This window comes from Salmo salar, chromosome ssa20 (assembly GCF_905237065.1).
Source record: "Salmo salar chromosome ssa20, Ssal_v3.1, whole genome shotgun sequence".
Taxonomy (NCBI): domain Eukaryota; kingdom Metazoa; phylum Chordata; class Actinopteri; order Salmoniformes; family Salmonidae; genus Salmo; species Salmo salar.
The window spans coordinates 2,011,490-2,026,780 of NC_059461.1; the positions used below are offsets into that span (position 1 = coordinate 2,011,490).

Sequence of the window (15,291 nt, forward strand, 5' to 3'; positions counted from 1 at the left end):
CGTGAGTGCTACCGGTGGTAATCACTTAGGCAGGTTACCTTCGCTTCCTTGGGCATATGTACATAAACTCAGCAAAAAAAGAAACATCATCTCACTGTCAACTGCGTTTATTTTCAGCAAACTAAACATGTGTAAATATTTGTATGAACATAACAAGATTCAACAACTGAGACATAAACTGTTCCACAGACATGTGACAACCAGAAATTGAGTAATGTGTCCCTGAACAAAGGGGGGGGGGGGGTCAAAATCTAAAGTAACAGTCAGTATCTGGTGTGGCCACCAGCTACATTAAGTATTGCAGTGCATCTCCTCCTCATGGACTGCACCAGATTTGCCAATTCTTGCTGTGAGATGTTACCCCACTCTTCCACCAAGGCACCTGCAAGTTCCCTGACATTTCTGGTGGGAATGGCCCTAGCCCTCACCCTCCAATCCAACAGGTCCCAAACATGCCTTATGGGATTGAGATCTTGGCTCTTCGCTGGCCATGGCAGAACACTGACATTCCTGTCTTGCAGGAAATCACACGCAGAACGAGCAGTATGGCTGGTGGCATTGTCATGCTGGAGGGTCATGTCAGGATGAGCCTGCAGGAAGGGTACCAAATGAGGGAGGAGGATGTCTTCCCTGTAATGCACAGCGTTGAGATTGCCTGCAATGACAATAAGCTCAGTCCGATGATGCTGTGACACAACGCTCCAGACCATGACAGACCCTCCACCTCCAAATCGATCCCGCTCCAGAGTACAGGCCTCGGTATAACGCTCATTCCTTCGACGATAAACGCAAATCCAACCATCACCCCTGGTGAGACAAAACCGCGACTCGTCAGTGAAGAGCACTTTTTGCCAGTCCTGTCTGGTCCAGCGACGATGGGTTTGTGCCCATAGGTGACGTTGTTGCCGGTGATAACTGGTGAGGACCTGCCTTACAACAGGCCTGCAAGCCCTCAGTCCAGCCTCTCTCAGCCTATTGGGGACCGTCTGAGCACTGATGGAGGGATTGTGCATTCCTGGTGTAACTCGGCAGTTGTTGTTGCCATCCTGTCCCTGTCCCGCAGGTGTGATGTTTGGATGTAACGATCCTGTGCAGGTGTTGTTACACGTGGTCTGCCACTGCGAGGATGATCAGCTGTCCGTCCTGTCTCCCTGTAGCGCTGTCTTAGGCTTCTCACAGTACGGACACTGCAATTTATTGGCCACATCTGCAGTCCTCATGTCTCCTTGCAGCATGCCAAAGGCATGTTCACGCAGATGAGCAAGGACCCTGGGCATCTTTCTTTTGGTGTTTTTCAGAGTCAGTAGAAAGGCCTCTTTAGTGTCCTAAGTTTTCATAACTGTGACCTTAATTGCCTACTGTCTGTAAGCTTAGTGTCTTAACAACCGTTCCACAGATGCATGTTCATTAATTGTTTATGGTTCATTGAACAAGCATGGGAAACAATGTTTAAACCCTTTACAATGAAGATCTGTGAAGTTATTTGGATTTTTACAAATTATCTTTGAAAGATAGGGTCCTGAAAAAGGAAGTTTATTTTTTTGCTGAGTTTATTACCTCAATTACCTCGTACCAGAGCACTTTGACTCAGTACCAGTACTCCTCCTTGTATATAATCTTGTTATTGTTATTTTATTGTGTTACTATTTCCACATTTTTCTTACTTTTTAACTCTGCAATGTTCTTAAGGGCTCTTAGGTAAGCAGTTCACGGTGATGTCTACACCTGTTGTATTCGGCGCATCTGACAAATACAATTTGCTTTGAGGATTTGAATTTTAAAATATACGCTTGTTTTTCTTGTTTTTATAAACAATGTAAATGTAAACAAACACTTTATTGCATCAAAACATGGTTAAAACTATAATTTGGATATCATGGATGGTCAGTCCTTCAAATCAAATCAAATGTTATTTGTCAAATGCTTCGTAAACAACAGGTGTAGACTAACAGTGAAATGCTTACTTACGGGTCCTTTTCCAACAATGCAGAGTTAAAGATAAAGATAAAATAGAAATAGTGATACAAGGAATAAATACAAAGTGAATAACAATAACAAGTAAAAATAACGTCTTTATACAGGAAGTACCAGTACTGAGTCAATGTGCAGGGGTACAAGGTAATTGAGGTAGCTATGTACATACAGGTAGGGGCAAAAGTGACAAGACTGAGCTGTAGCACAAGCAGCATCTTATGTTGTGAGTGTGAAAGTGTGTGTGTGTGTGTGTGTGTGTGTGTGTGTGTGTGTGTGTGTGTTCAGTGGTGTAAAGTACTTAAGTAACAATACTTGAAAGTACTGGTTAAGTTGTTTTTTGGGGTATCTGTACTTTACTTTACTATTTATATTTTTGACAATTTTTACTTTTACTTCACTACATTCCTAAGGAAAATGATGTACTTTTTACTCCATACTTTTTCCCTGAAACCCAAAAGTACAAATTACATTTTGAATGGAAACAGCAGAGGGAGCAGCCCCCTATCTACATTGACGGGACAGTAGTGGAGAGGGTGGAGAGTTTTAAGTTCCTCGGCGTACACATCACGGACAAACTGAAATGGTCCACCCACACAGACAACGTGGTGAAGAAGGCGCAGCAGCGCCTCTTCAACCTCAGGAGGCTGAAGAAATTCGGCATGTCACCAAAAACACTCACAAACTTTTAAAGATGCACAATCGAGAGCATCCTGTCGGGCTGTATCACTGCCTGTTACGGCAGCTGCTCCGCCCATAACCAGAAGGCTCTCCAGAGGGTAGTGAGGTCTGCACAACGCATCACCGGGGGTGTAAACTACCTGCCCTCCAGGACACCTACACCACCCGATGTCACAGGAAGCCCAAAAAGATCATCAAGGAAAACAACCAACCGAGCCACTGCCTGTTCACCCCACTATCATCCAGAAGGCGAGATCAGTACAGGTGCATCAAAGCGGGCACCGAGAGACTGAAAAACAGCTTCTATCTCAAGGCCATCAGACTGTTAAACAGCCATCACTAACATTGAGTGGCTGCTGCCAACATACTGACTCACCTCCACCCACTTTAATAATGGTAAAATTGATGTAATAAATTATCACTAGCCACTTTATTTTATATAATATTTACTTACCCTACATTACTCATCTCTTATGTATATACTATACGCTATACAATCTACTGCATCTTGCCATCTGATGTAATTAAATGTATCACTAGCCACTTTAAACAATGCCACTTTATATAATGTTCTCATACCCTACATTGCTCATCTCATATGTATATTCTGTACGCTATACCATCTACTGCATCTTGCCATCTTGATGTAATGTATCACTAGCCACTTTAAACAATGTCACTTCATATAATGTTTTCATGCCCTGCATTGCTCATCTCATATGTATATACTGTACTCTATACTATCAACTGCATCTTGATTATGCCGTTCGGCCATCACTCATTTATATATTTTCATGTACATATTCGTATTCATTCCTTTACACTTGTGTGTATAAGGTAGTTGTTGTGAAATTGTTAGGTTATATTACTTGTTAGATATTACTGCATGGTCGGAACTAGAAGCACAAGCATTTCGCTACACTTGCATTAACACCTGCTAACCATGTGTATGTGATAAATACATTTGATTTGATTTGATTTGAATGCTTAGCAGGACAGGAAATGGTCTAATTCACACATTTATCTATCAAGAGAATGCTCCTGGTCATCCCTACTGCCTCTCACCTGGCAGACTCACTAAACACATGCTTCGTTTGTCAATTATGTCTGAGTGTTGGAGCGTGCCTCTGGCTATCCGTGAATGAAAAAAAAAACAAGAAAATGGTGCAGTCTGGTTTGCTTAATATAAGGAATTTGAATGATGTACTTAAGTATATTTTAGCAATTACATTTACTTTTAATACTTAAGTATATTTAAAACCAAATACTTTTAGACTTTTACTCAAGTAGGATTTTACTGGGTGACTTAAGGTATTTTCTATTAAGGTATCTTTACATTTACTCAAGTATGACAACTAGGTCGTTTTCCACCACTGTGTGTGTGTGTGTGTGTGTGTGTGTGTGTGTGTGTGTGTCTGTGTGTGTCTGTGTGTGTTTTTGTGTGTGTGTGTGTTTATGTGTGTGTTGAGATATCAGTTTAAGCACTGTACGTGTGAGTGTGTGGGTAGAGTCCAGTGTGTGTGCATTGTGTCAGTGCAAGATAGTTAGTTAAAAAAAAGGTTCAATGCAGGTAGTCCGGGTAGCCACTTGGTTAGCTATTTAGCAGCCTTGTTTAGCAATCTTATGGCTTGGGGGTAGAAGCTGTTCAAGGTCCTTTTGGTTCCAGACTTGGTGCATCGGTATTGCTTGCCGTGCGGTTGCAGAGAGAACACTATATGGCTTTGACAATTTTTTGGCCCTTCCTCTGACATCGCCTGGTATAGAGGTCCTGGATAGCAAGCAGCTCGGCCCCAGTGATGTACTGGGTCGTAGTCACTACCCACTGTAACACCTTGCGGTCGGATGCATTGCAGTTGCTGTACCAAGTGGTGATGCAGCCAGTCAAGATGCTCTCAATTGTGCAGCTGTAGAACTTTCAGGATCTGAGGGCACATGCCAAATCTTTTCAGACTCATGAGAGGGAATAGGCGATGTCGTGCCCTCCTCACAACTGTGTGGGTGTCTGTGGACCATGTTAATTCCTTTGTGATGTGGACACCGAGGAACTTGAAGCTCTCGACCCGCTCCAGCGCAGCCCCATACGTGCATCCATAGCTCTATCTATGAATTTGAGAGTGGTTACATTTATCCAGGCCCATCCGGTAGCTTTATACCAAAACAGAGGCTGGGAGACTGCTTAGTTATTGCTTCAATTAAGGATTCTAGCTTTCACCTTGTAGTTTCAAACTCAATCAGCTGTGAAATCCTAAAACTAAAAGCACCACCACAAGAGGGAGATTTTTCCACACTGAGGCAATCACCTTTTACTTTATCATTTTTTTTTTCAACAGGCCACCTAATTGATTGATTGATTGACATCAAAGCGAAGTACTTATTAACAAATGCATCGTTTTTTTAATTAAACTGTTTCATTTAATTTCTAAAGACTCCTCTCAAAAGAGAGCAAGTTGTTACGGTATGGACACATGGGCTGGTTCATTTCTGATGAATTTTTGCAAACAAACATCTAACATTGTTTCATATACCTTCTTACGCCCTTCTTTTTGAATGAATGGTTACTTTAAATCTTGCTCTGCGTTGTGTGTATGTTGGGGTCAATGATGTGGTTGCATGATAGTATTAGCATCCGCGCAGGCGCAGTGGTTAGCTACTTATGCTAACGGACAGACAGATAATTCGATTTATGGGAAAGCGCGGATACGGAGGTACATAAGGTGCTTCTCACTAATACGTTAAATTCTTCGACCTAAAATGAGTCATCAAATTGAAAGATAAAGCGGGAATAATCAGGTACGTTACTATATTTCGTAAACTCTGTACATTTCTGTCTGGCATTGGTAGTAAACGTTTATCCTGGGTTTCCCGTGGCGCGGTTGTCAGACACAGGCCGCAAATTGGGTTTTGTTGCTGGGGAGGAGACCGTTCGTTCATCTCGCTGCTGCTACGATGTGGTGCTTGGGCTTTGCTAGGGCAATTGCATAAGAAAGTCCTTATGTTACCTATTTTATACTGACTGATCTAAAGGGTTGATTTACGTTACATAGTGTTTTTTTTCATGTATTTTTAAGTTAGTGAATGTCAGTTTGATTCATCCAGTTATTGTAACCTAGCATACAGCTGCACTTGACTAGCTGACTAGCCAGCTAACTGGATAAAAACAGCTAACTTAAGTCTGTGTTGGCCAAGGTGCTTTCTAACTTGGCCAGTAAGGCTATTTTGTAAATGTTGTACAACCCAGATTCAACGAAACAATCCAGTTTGTCAGCTAGCTAGCTAAAGTTAGCCACCTGTCTAATGAATGGGTGCCCAATGCTAAGTTAGCTAACATGCAAGCATGAACCGGACTAGCTAGCTAAGTTGTTCTTCCATTTTCACTTGTGGGTTAGTTAGCTGGTTAGTTAACAATTCCTCAGTGGCTCGCTAGTAACTAACGTAATACTCGAATGAAATGACTATAGTTATTTAGTATAGTCACTTTAATAACTCTAGTTACATGTAACAATTATCTCGACTAACCGGCGCCCCCGCACATTGACACTGTACCCGTACCCCCTGTATATAGCCTCGCTATTATTATTCTACTGCAACTCTTTAATTATTTGTTATTTTTTATTTCTTGTTTTGTGTGTTTTTCTTAACTGCGTTGACAGGTTAAGGGCTTGTAAGTAAGCATTTCACTGTAAGGTCTACACCTGTTGTATTCGGCGCATGTGACAAATAGAATTTGATTTGTATGTTTCATACTATACATTTCTGTGACATGTGTTTGTAAGGATGGATGTGGATCTGTGTGGTGGTTGGGATGGCACCCGAAGAAACATGGATTCAGCTGGTGAAGGGACAATAGAGATTGTTCCTTTGGAAATGTACGACTCAGCCAGAGCAAAAATAGACGCCAACCTGCGATGGCTGTTCGCCAAGGCATACAGCATTGGTAAGTTCTCTCTCTCTCACACACACACACACACACACACACACACACACACACACACACACACACACACACACACACACAGAGAGGGACAACGACATAGGTTTTAAAAAGGTCCAAAATAATCACCTGTCACATAGCTACACAACTCCAATGCTTTGGTGCAAGTATTAGCCCTTTACTATTCTCACACAGATACTTCAGGATTTTACCTTCTGCTGTGATCCAAAGCATTATGGAGATGTATGTAGGTTTTTAATGACAAAGAAACACAACACTTCTCAAGGAAGACACAGTTGCCCCATCTAGTGGCAGGGTTGGGCCCAAATGTTGTTAGACAGGAAATGTGTCTTTGTGTTCATCCACACCTCAGACGAACACTCTGCAGTTGGGCTTGGCCTAATGAGCCCTTCTTGGAACAGGCCTTGATGGCAGAACCAAGCCGAATGGAATGTATTGTCTAGATTTTCTCAGTTATTATCCATCAAAATACTTTGTGTGCAGAACTGACTGTGTCCCTGTATGTGATCTGATTGTTTTTGTGCAGTGGCCTTTTGCACTACAGTGAGACTGGACTCACAGGAGAACTGCTGAATAAATCCCCTGACTCTGTCAGATTCAACATGTCATGGCAAATGCAGAGAACGATATCAGTCCTTGTCACTCTTATCAAGAGTGACAATGTTGCTGACTTGCTGTTTTATTTTTTATTTTATTTCACCTATATTTAGCTGTAATGATGTCAACAACATCATTAGACCAAACAATTACCTGGACCTTTGTTAAAAGTTACTCTATTTTCTAAAATGTTCTAGGTTCTTCAGAGCAAAACAGTCAAAGTATTTTATGTTTCTTGATTTTTGTATTGCAAGATTACCACTTCTGTAACGCATCACTTATCCCCACCTGCATAATTAACTGGAGGATATGTGGAATGAATTACACATCACACCACAGTGCCACAAGCATTGCCAGCTGGCTCCTCCACAACATCTTAGCATGTCTTCTGCATGGATCCAAAGCCACAGGCCTTCAATATCAAAGCTAGGCCAGGTAGCGACCCTTAGAACAACAATTATTTATTTAACCAGGTAGGCAAGTTGAGAACAAGTTCTCATTTACAATTGCGACCTGGCCAAGATAAAGCAAAGCAGTTTGACACATACAACAACACAGAGTTACACAGAGTACAACAAACATAGTCAATAATATAGTAGAAAAATAAGTCTATACAAAGTGAGCAAATGAGGTGAGATAAGGGAGGTAAAGGCAAAAAAGGCCATGGTGGCGAAGTAAATACAATATAGCGAGTGAAACACTGGAATGGTAGATTTGCAGTGGAAGAAAGTGCAAAGTAGAAATAGAAATAATGGGGTGCAAAGGAGCTAAATAAATACAGTAGGGGAAGAGGTAGTTGTTTGGGCTGAATTATAGATGGGCTATGTACAGGTGCAGTGATCTGTGAGCTGCTCTGACAGCTGGTGCTTAAAGCTAGTGAGGGAGATGAGTGTTTCCAGTTTCAGAGATTTTTGTAGTTCGTTCCAGTCATTGGCAGCAGAGAACTGGAAGGCGAGGCGGCTGAGGGAGGAATTGGCTTTGGGGATGACCAGAGAGATATACCTGCTGGAGCGCGTGCTACAGGTGGGTGCTGCTATGGTGACCACCGAGCTAAGGGGGAACTTTACCTAGCAGGGTCTTGTAGATGACCTGGAGCCAGTGGGTTTGGCGACAAGTATGAAGCGAGGGCCAGCCAACGAGAGCATACAGGTCGCAGTGGTGGGTAGTATATGGGGCTTTGGTGACAAAACAATGGCACTGTGATAGACTGCATCCAATTTATTGAGTAGGGTATTGGAGGCTATTTTGTAAATGACATCGTCGAGGATCGGTAGGATGGACAGTTTCACGAGGGTATGTTTGGCAGCATGAGTGAAAGATGCTTTATTGCAAAATAGGAAACCAATTCTAGATTTAACTTTGGATTGGAGATGTTTGATGTGAGTCTGGAAAGAGAGTTTACAGTCTAACCAGACACCTAGGTATTTGTAGTTGTCCACTTATTCTAAGTCAGAACCGTCCAGAGTAGTGATGCTGGGCAGGTGCAGGCAGCGATCGGTTGAAGAGCATGCATTTAATTTTACTTGTATTTAAGAGCAGTTGGAGGCCACTGAAGGTGAGTTGAATGGCATTGAAGCTCATCTGGAGGGTTGTTAACAGTGTCCAAAGAAGGGCCAGAAGTATACAGAATGGTGTCTGCGTAGAGGTGGATCAGAGACTCATCAGCAGCAAGAGCGACATTATTGATGTATACAGAGAAGAGTCGGCCCAAGAATTGAACCCTGTGGCACCCCCAGAGACTGCCAGAGGCCCGGACCACGGGCCCTCCGATTTGCCACACTGAACTCTATCAGAGAAGTAGTTGGTGAACCAGGCGAGGCAATCATTTGAGAAACCAAGGCTGTTGAGTCTGCCGATGATGATGTGGTGATTGACAGAGTCGAAAGCCTTGGCCAGGTCAATGAATACGGCTGCACAGTATTGTTTCTTATCGATGGCGGTTAAGATATCGTTTAGGACCTTGAGCGTGCATAGCGGAGAAGGTGCGGTGGGATTCGAAATGGTCGGTGGTCTGTTTGTTCACTTGGCTTTCGAAGACTTTAGAGAGGTAGGATAAATATAGGTCTGTAGCAGTTTGGGTCAAGAGTGTCCCCCCCCCTTTGAAGAAGGGGATGACCGCAGCTGCTTTCCAATCTTTGGGAATCTCACATGACACGAGAGGTTGAACAGGCTAGTAATGGGGGTTGCAACAATTTCGGCAGATAATTTTAGAAAGAAAGGGTCCAGATTGTCTAGCTAGGCTGATTTGTAGGGGTCCAGATTTTGCAGCTCTTTCAGAACATCAGCTGACTGGATTTGGGAGATAGGGAAATGGGGAAGGCTTGGGCGAGTTGCTGTGGGGGGTGCAGTGCTGTTGACCGGGGTAGTGGTAGCCAGGTGGAAAGCATGGCCAGCCGTAGAAAAATGCTTATTGAAATTCTCAATTATAGTGGATTTATCGGTGGTGACAGAGTTTCCTATCCTCAGTGCAGTGGGCAGCTGGGAGGAGGTGCTCTTATTCTCCAAGGACTTTAGTGTCCCAGAACTTTTTGGAGTTTGTGTTGCAGGAAGCAAATTTCTGCTTGAAAAAGCTAGCCTTGGCTTTTCGAACTGCCTGTGTATGTTGGTTTCTAACTTCCCTGAAAAGTTGCATATCACGAGGGCTGTTCGATGCTAATGCAGAACGCCACAGGATGTTTTTGTGTTGGTTAAAGGCAGTCAGCTCTGGAGAGAACCAAGGGCTATATCTGTTCCTGGTTAAAAATTTCTTGAATGGGGCATGCTTATTTAAGATGGTGAGGAAGGAATTTAAAAAAAATAACCAGGCATCCTCTACTGAAGTGATGAGGTCAATATCCTTCCAGGATACCCGGGCCAGGTTGATTAGAAAGGCCTGCTCGCTGAAGTGTTTCAGGGAGCGTTTGACAGTGATGAGTGGAGGTCGTTTGACCGCTGACCCATTACGGATGCAGGCAATGAGGCAGTGATTGCTGAGATCTTGGTTGAAAACAGCAGAGGTGTATTTAGAGGGCAAGTTAGTTAGGATGATCTCTATGAGGATGCCCATGTTTACGGCTTTGGGGTGGTACCTGGTACAGCTGGGGGCAGAGGGTGGTCTATAGCAGGCGGCAACGGTGAAAGACTTGTTTTTAGAGGTGGCTTTTTGAAAGAAGTTCAAATTGTTTGGGTACAGACCTGGATACTAGGACAGAACTCTGCATGCTATCTCTGCAGTAGATTGCAACACCGCCCCCTTTGGCCGTTCTATCTTGTCTGAAAATCTTGTAGTTAGGGATGGAGATTTCAGAGTTTTTGGTGGTCTTCCTAAGCCAGGATTCAGACACGGCTAGGACGTCCGGGTTGGCAGAGTGTGCTAAAGCAGTGAATAAAACAAACTTAGGGAGGAGGCTTCTAATGTTAACATGCATGAAACTAGAGGTCGACCGATTACGATTTTTCAACGCCGATACCGATTTATTGTAGGACCGGGAACAAAAGCAGATGCCGATTTTTTTTTTTTAAATTAATTATTTATTTTTTAAATTATTATTTTTTAAATTTATTTTTTGTAATGATGACAATTACAACAATACTGAATGAACACTTACTTTAATGTAATATAATACATCAATAAAATCAATTCGGCCTCAAATAAATAATGAAACATGTTCAATTTGGTTTAGATAATGCAAAACAAAGTGTTGGAGAAGAAAGTGAAAGTGCATTATGTGCCATGTAAGAAAGCTAACGTTTAAGTTCCTTGCTCAGAACATGAGAACATATGAAAGCTGGTGGTTCCTTTCAACATGAGTCTTCAATATTCCCAGGTAAGAATTTTTCGGTTGTAGTTATTATAGGAATTATAGGACTATTTCTCTATATACGATTTGTATTTCATATACCTTTGACTATTGGATGTTCTTATAGGCACTTTAGTATTGCCAGTGTAACAGTATAGCTTCCGTCCCTCTCCTCGCTCCTACCTGGGCTCAAACCAGGAACACATCGACAACAGCCACCCTCGAAGCAGCGTTACCCATGCAGAGCAAGGGGAAACAACTACTCCAAGTCTGAGTGAGTGACGTTTGAAACGCTATTAGCGCGCACCCGGCTAACTAGCTACCCATTTCACATCGGTTACACCAGCCTCATCTTGGGAGTTGATAGGCTTGAAGTCATAAACGGCGCAATGCATTGTGAAGGGCTGCTGGCAAAACGCATGAAAGTGCTATTTTGAATGAACGCTTACGAGCCTGCTGGTGCCTACTACCGCTCAGACTGCTCTATCAAATCATAGACTTAATTATAACATAACACACAGAAACACGAGCCTTAGGTCATTAATATGGTCGAATCCGGAAACTATCACGTTTGTTCTTTTAGTGAAATACGGAACCCTTCCGTATTTTACCTAACGGTGGCATCCATAAGTCTAAATATTCCTGTTACATTGCACAACCTCCAATGTTATGTCATAATTACGTAAAATTCTGGCAAATTAGTTCGCAACGAGCCAGGCGGCCCAAACTGTTGCATATACCCTGATTCTGCGTGCAAGGAACGCAAGAGAACTGACACAATTTCACCTGTTTAATATTGCCTGCTAACCTGGATTTCTTTTAGCTAAATATGCAGGTTTAAAAATATATACTTCTGTGTATTGATTTTAAGAAAGGCATTGATGTTTATGGTTAGGTACAGTCGTGCAACGATTGTGCTTTTTTTTCTCGCAAATGCGCTTTTGTTAATTCATCCCCTGTTTGGTGAAGTCGCCTGTCTTTGTTAGGAAGAAATAGTCTTCACAGTTCAACGAGCCAGGCGGCCCAAACTGCTGCATATACGCTGACTCTGTTTGCTAGAGAAGTGACACATTTTCCCTAGTTAAAAGAAATTCATGTTAGCAGGCAATATTAACTAAATATGCAGGTTTAAAAATATATACTTGTGTATTGATTTTAAGAAAGGCATTGATGTTTATGGTTGGGTACACGTCGGAGCAAAGACGGGCCTTTTTCGCGAATGCGCACCACATCGATTATATGCAACGCAGGACTGGCTAGTTAATATCATCAACCATGTGTAGTTACTAGTTTAACTAGTGATTATGATAAGTTTAATGCTAGCTAGCAACTTACCTTGGCTTCTTACTGCATTCGCGTAACAGGCAGGCTCCTCGTGGAGTGCAACGTAAAGCAGGTGGTTAGAGCGTTGGACTAGTTAACCATAAGGTTGCATCCCCAAGCTGACATGGTAAAAATCTGTCGTTCTGCCCCTGAACAAGGCAGTTAACCCGCCGTCATTGAAAATAAGAATGTGTTCTTAACTGACTTGCCTAATTAAATAGAGGGGGGGAAAAATCGGCAAATCGGTTGCCAAAAATACAGATTGTTATGAAAACTTGAAATCGGCCCTAATTAATCAGCCATTCCGATTAATCGGCCGACCTCTACATGAAACCAAGGCTATTATGGTTACAGAAGTCATCAAAAGAGAGCGCCTGGGGAATAGGAGTGGAGCTAGGCACTGCAGGGCCTGGAGTCACCTCTACATCGCCAGAGGAGGAGTAGGATAAGGGTACGGCTAAAAGCTATGAGAATTGGTCGTCTAGGACTTCCGGAACAGAGAGTAAAAGGAGCAGGTTTCTGGGGGCGATAAAATGGCTTCAAGGTATAATGTACAGACAAAGGTATGGTGGGATGTGAATACAGTGGAGGTAAACCTAGGCATTGAGTGATGATGAGAGAGATTGTCTCTAGAAACATAATTGAAACCAGGTGATGTCATAGCATGTGTGGGTGGTGGAACTGAGAGGTTGGATAAGGTATAATGAGCAGGGCTAGAGGCTCTACAGTGAAATAAGCCAATAAACACTAACCAGAACAGCAATGGACAAGGCATATTGACATTAAGGAGAGGCATGCTTAGCCAAGTGATCAAAAGGGTCCAGTGAGTAGTGAGGTCGGTTGGGGTCACGGCCATTCAGACAGCTAGCCGGGCCATGGGTAGCAAGTTGGCAGAAGATGGTCTGTTTTTAGCCACCTTGTGCGTTTCTGTCGGTAGATTAGTGGGGTTCCGTGTGGTAGAGGGGACCAATCCAATTGGCAAAATAGTTATACTGGCCCAAGAAAATTGTCCGCTAGACCTATTCAGATAGCAGCCGATAAGACAGCTAACGATTAGCTGGCCACAGATGGGCGTTCAGGTTATGTCGCGACGGAGGGGCCAGTTGGATAACTCCCTCGGGCAGATAACGTCGGTAGTCCAGTCATGAAGGCCCGATGGGGCTCCGCATCGGCAGTAAAACTGGTCCGGATCGGTGATTGTAGCACAGGAGTGGCTGATGGAATTAGGCCTAGCTTTGCTATTGAAGGCCTGTGGCTTTGGATCCATGCAGAATACATGCTAAGATGTTGTGGAGGAGCCAGCTGACTATACTTGTTGCCTTGTGATGTGTAATTCATTCCACATATTCTACAGCTAGGTTTGCCTGTCACTAGTGGAGGAAACCTGTCATGTGAGAGATGCGTGACCTAATTTCACTCGGCGCACTTGCTCTGGCTATGAATTTTTCATTTCTAAACAGTCATGTCAATGGAGTGTCGTCTGTGTTGTCACTGGAAGAACATAATGGTGCCACGTGCGGTGGTTAATTTCTTTACTATCAAATGAGGAGTGACAAACTTACCACACAAATCAGAGTTGTACTAAATCTTTAATCACTTATTAATAACGGAGCAGGTCAATACAACGCACACATATAAAGTGAATCGATTGAGTGCGATAATGATGGCTGGTCGACGAATCACGCTCAGATGATTCGTTGAAAACCCCTAGACAAAAGTACAAAGGTATTTTATAGCCAAGATGCACCCCTTTCAACCTACATGATAAACAACATGTATAGAATGGGTCACAAGGTTAAGATTTGTATGAAAGATACTATCTGCTGTGAATTATAGGTATCTGCTGTGTCAACAGTTTTCATTGTGTAGAGACCAGTGTCTGGCCCCCCCAACTCCATACTGGAGCCATGTCTCCCTTGTACGGTATAGAACAGAAACATTAACTCATGCTCTGGAATGCTCTTTAGCTTTTATCACCCAAAAGACATTGTAAATCTCCTGTCAGTGTTATCTCCCAGGGGCCCATCCTCAGTAGAACACACAATAGTTATAAGAATCCTCTATTCTGTTGCATAAAACAACCATTTGATGCAATAAAACTATACCATCTTGCAATTTTCCACCATACCATCCATTGTTTTCCTAAAATGGCTTCTTTGGATTGCCTTTCCTATTGTTATTTCTGGATTCAAGAAGGGCCTTTTTAGTTTTGTACTGGCCTATCACCTCCCTGTATGATATTCATTATACTGAAAGTGTAACCGTGTTGCTTCCGTCCCTCTCCTCTTCCCAACCTGGGCTTGAACCATGGATCCTCTGCACACATCAGTCACCCTCGATGGATCGTTACCTTTTGCCCCACAAAAGCCTCAGCCCTTGCAGAGCAAGGGAAACAAATGCTTCAAGGTCTCCGAGCGAGTGACGTCACCGCTAATTAGCTAGGCATTTCACACTGGTTCCACAAGCACCTGCACCATTGCAGTCTGTCTACATCAGAGTTTTCCATGCACCACTTGGGGTCCCGAGGACCGAGTATGGGAAACGCTGATCTACAATGTTTTCTAAGCCTAGGTTTCATTTTGTCATCCTAGCCTTTTGGTTTCTGCTGTCATTACAGTGATTTCATAATGTCACTCAGACACACGCCTGCACACAGCAAACAAATAATCCCAGATTTGAATGGTATTCATATGGATGGAATGCCATTCTCCTGTTTTCATTCTGTTCTCCTTGTTTTTTCCTCATGCCTAGTCCCTGTGTTCCTCTAACAGAGAGCTGTGGTCCCGGAGAGCTCAGAAAAGTAATAGGCTTTTGTCCTGATGACGAACGAACACTGCCTCCTCTCTCTCCCTCCGGAGGAATCTCCCCACTGTCTGTCATCTGCGGCTCTAAGGGCTGTGGCTAACAGCCATGCAGGCAGACCGAGTACACTAGCACTCAGCAACATCTAATCTATATTAGCTAAAGACATGGGAACAGAACTTATTG

General features: G+C 43.0%; 1 protein-coding gene across 2 annotated transcripts in view; it reads left to right on the forward strand.

Moving 5' to 3' along the window:
- The first annotated feature begins 5,291 nt into the window (after positions 1-5,291).
- Positions 5,292-15,291, forward strand: part of LOC106579797 (calmodulin-regulated spectrin-associated protein 1-B) — a 41,955-nt gene continuing 31,955 nt past the window's right edge. For both annotated transcript variants that reach the window (XM_045704256.1, XM_014159983.2), the window contains exons 1-2: positions 5,292-5,442; positions 6,426-6,586. In XM_045704256.1, the coding sequence (XP_045560212.1) occupies positions 6,427-6,586 (160 nt within the window). In that variant the 5' untranslated portion in view covers positions 5,292-5,442; position 6,426. The remainder of the gene's footprint in view (positions 5,443-6,425; positions 6,587-15,291) is intronic.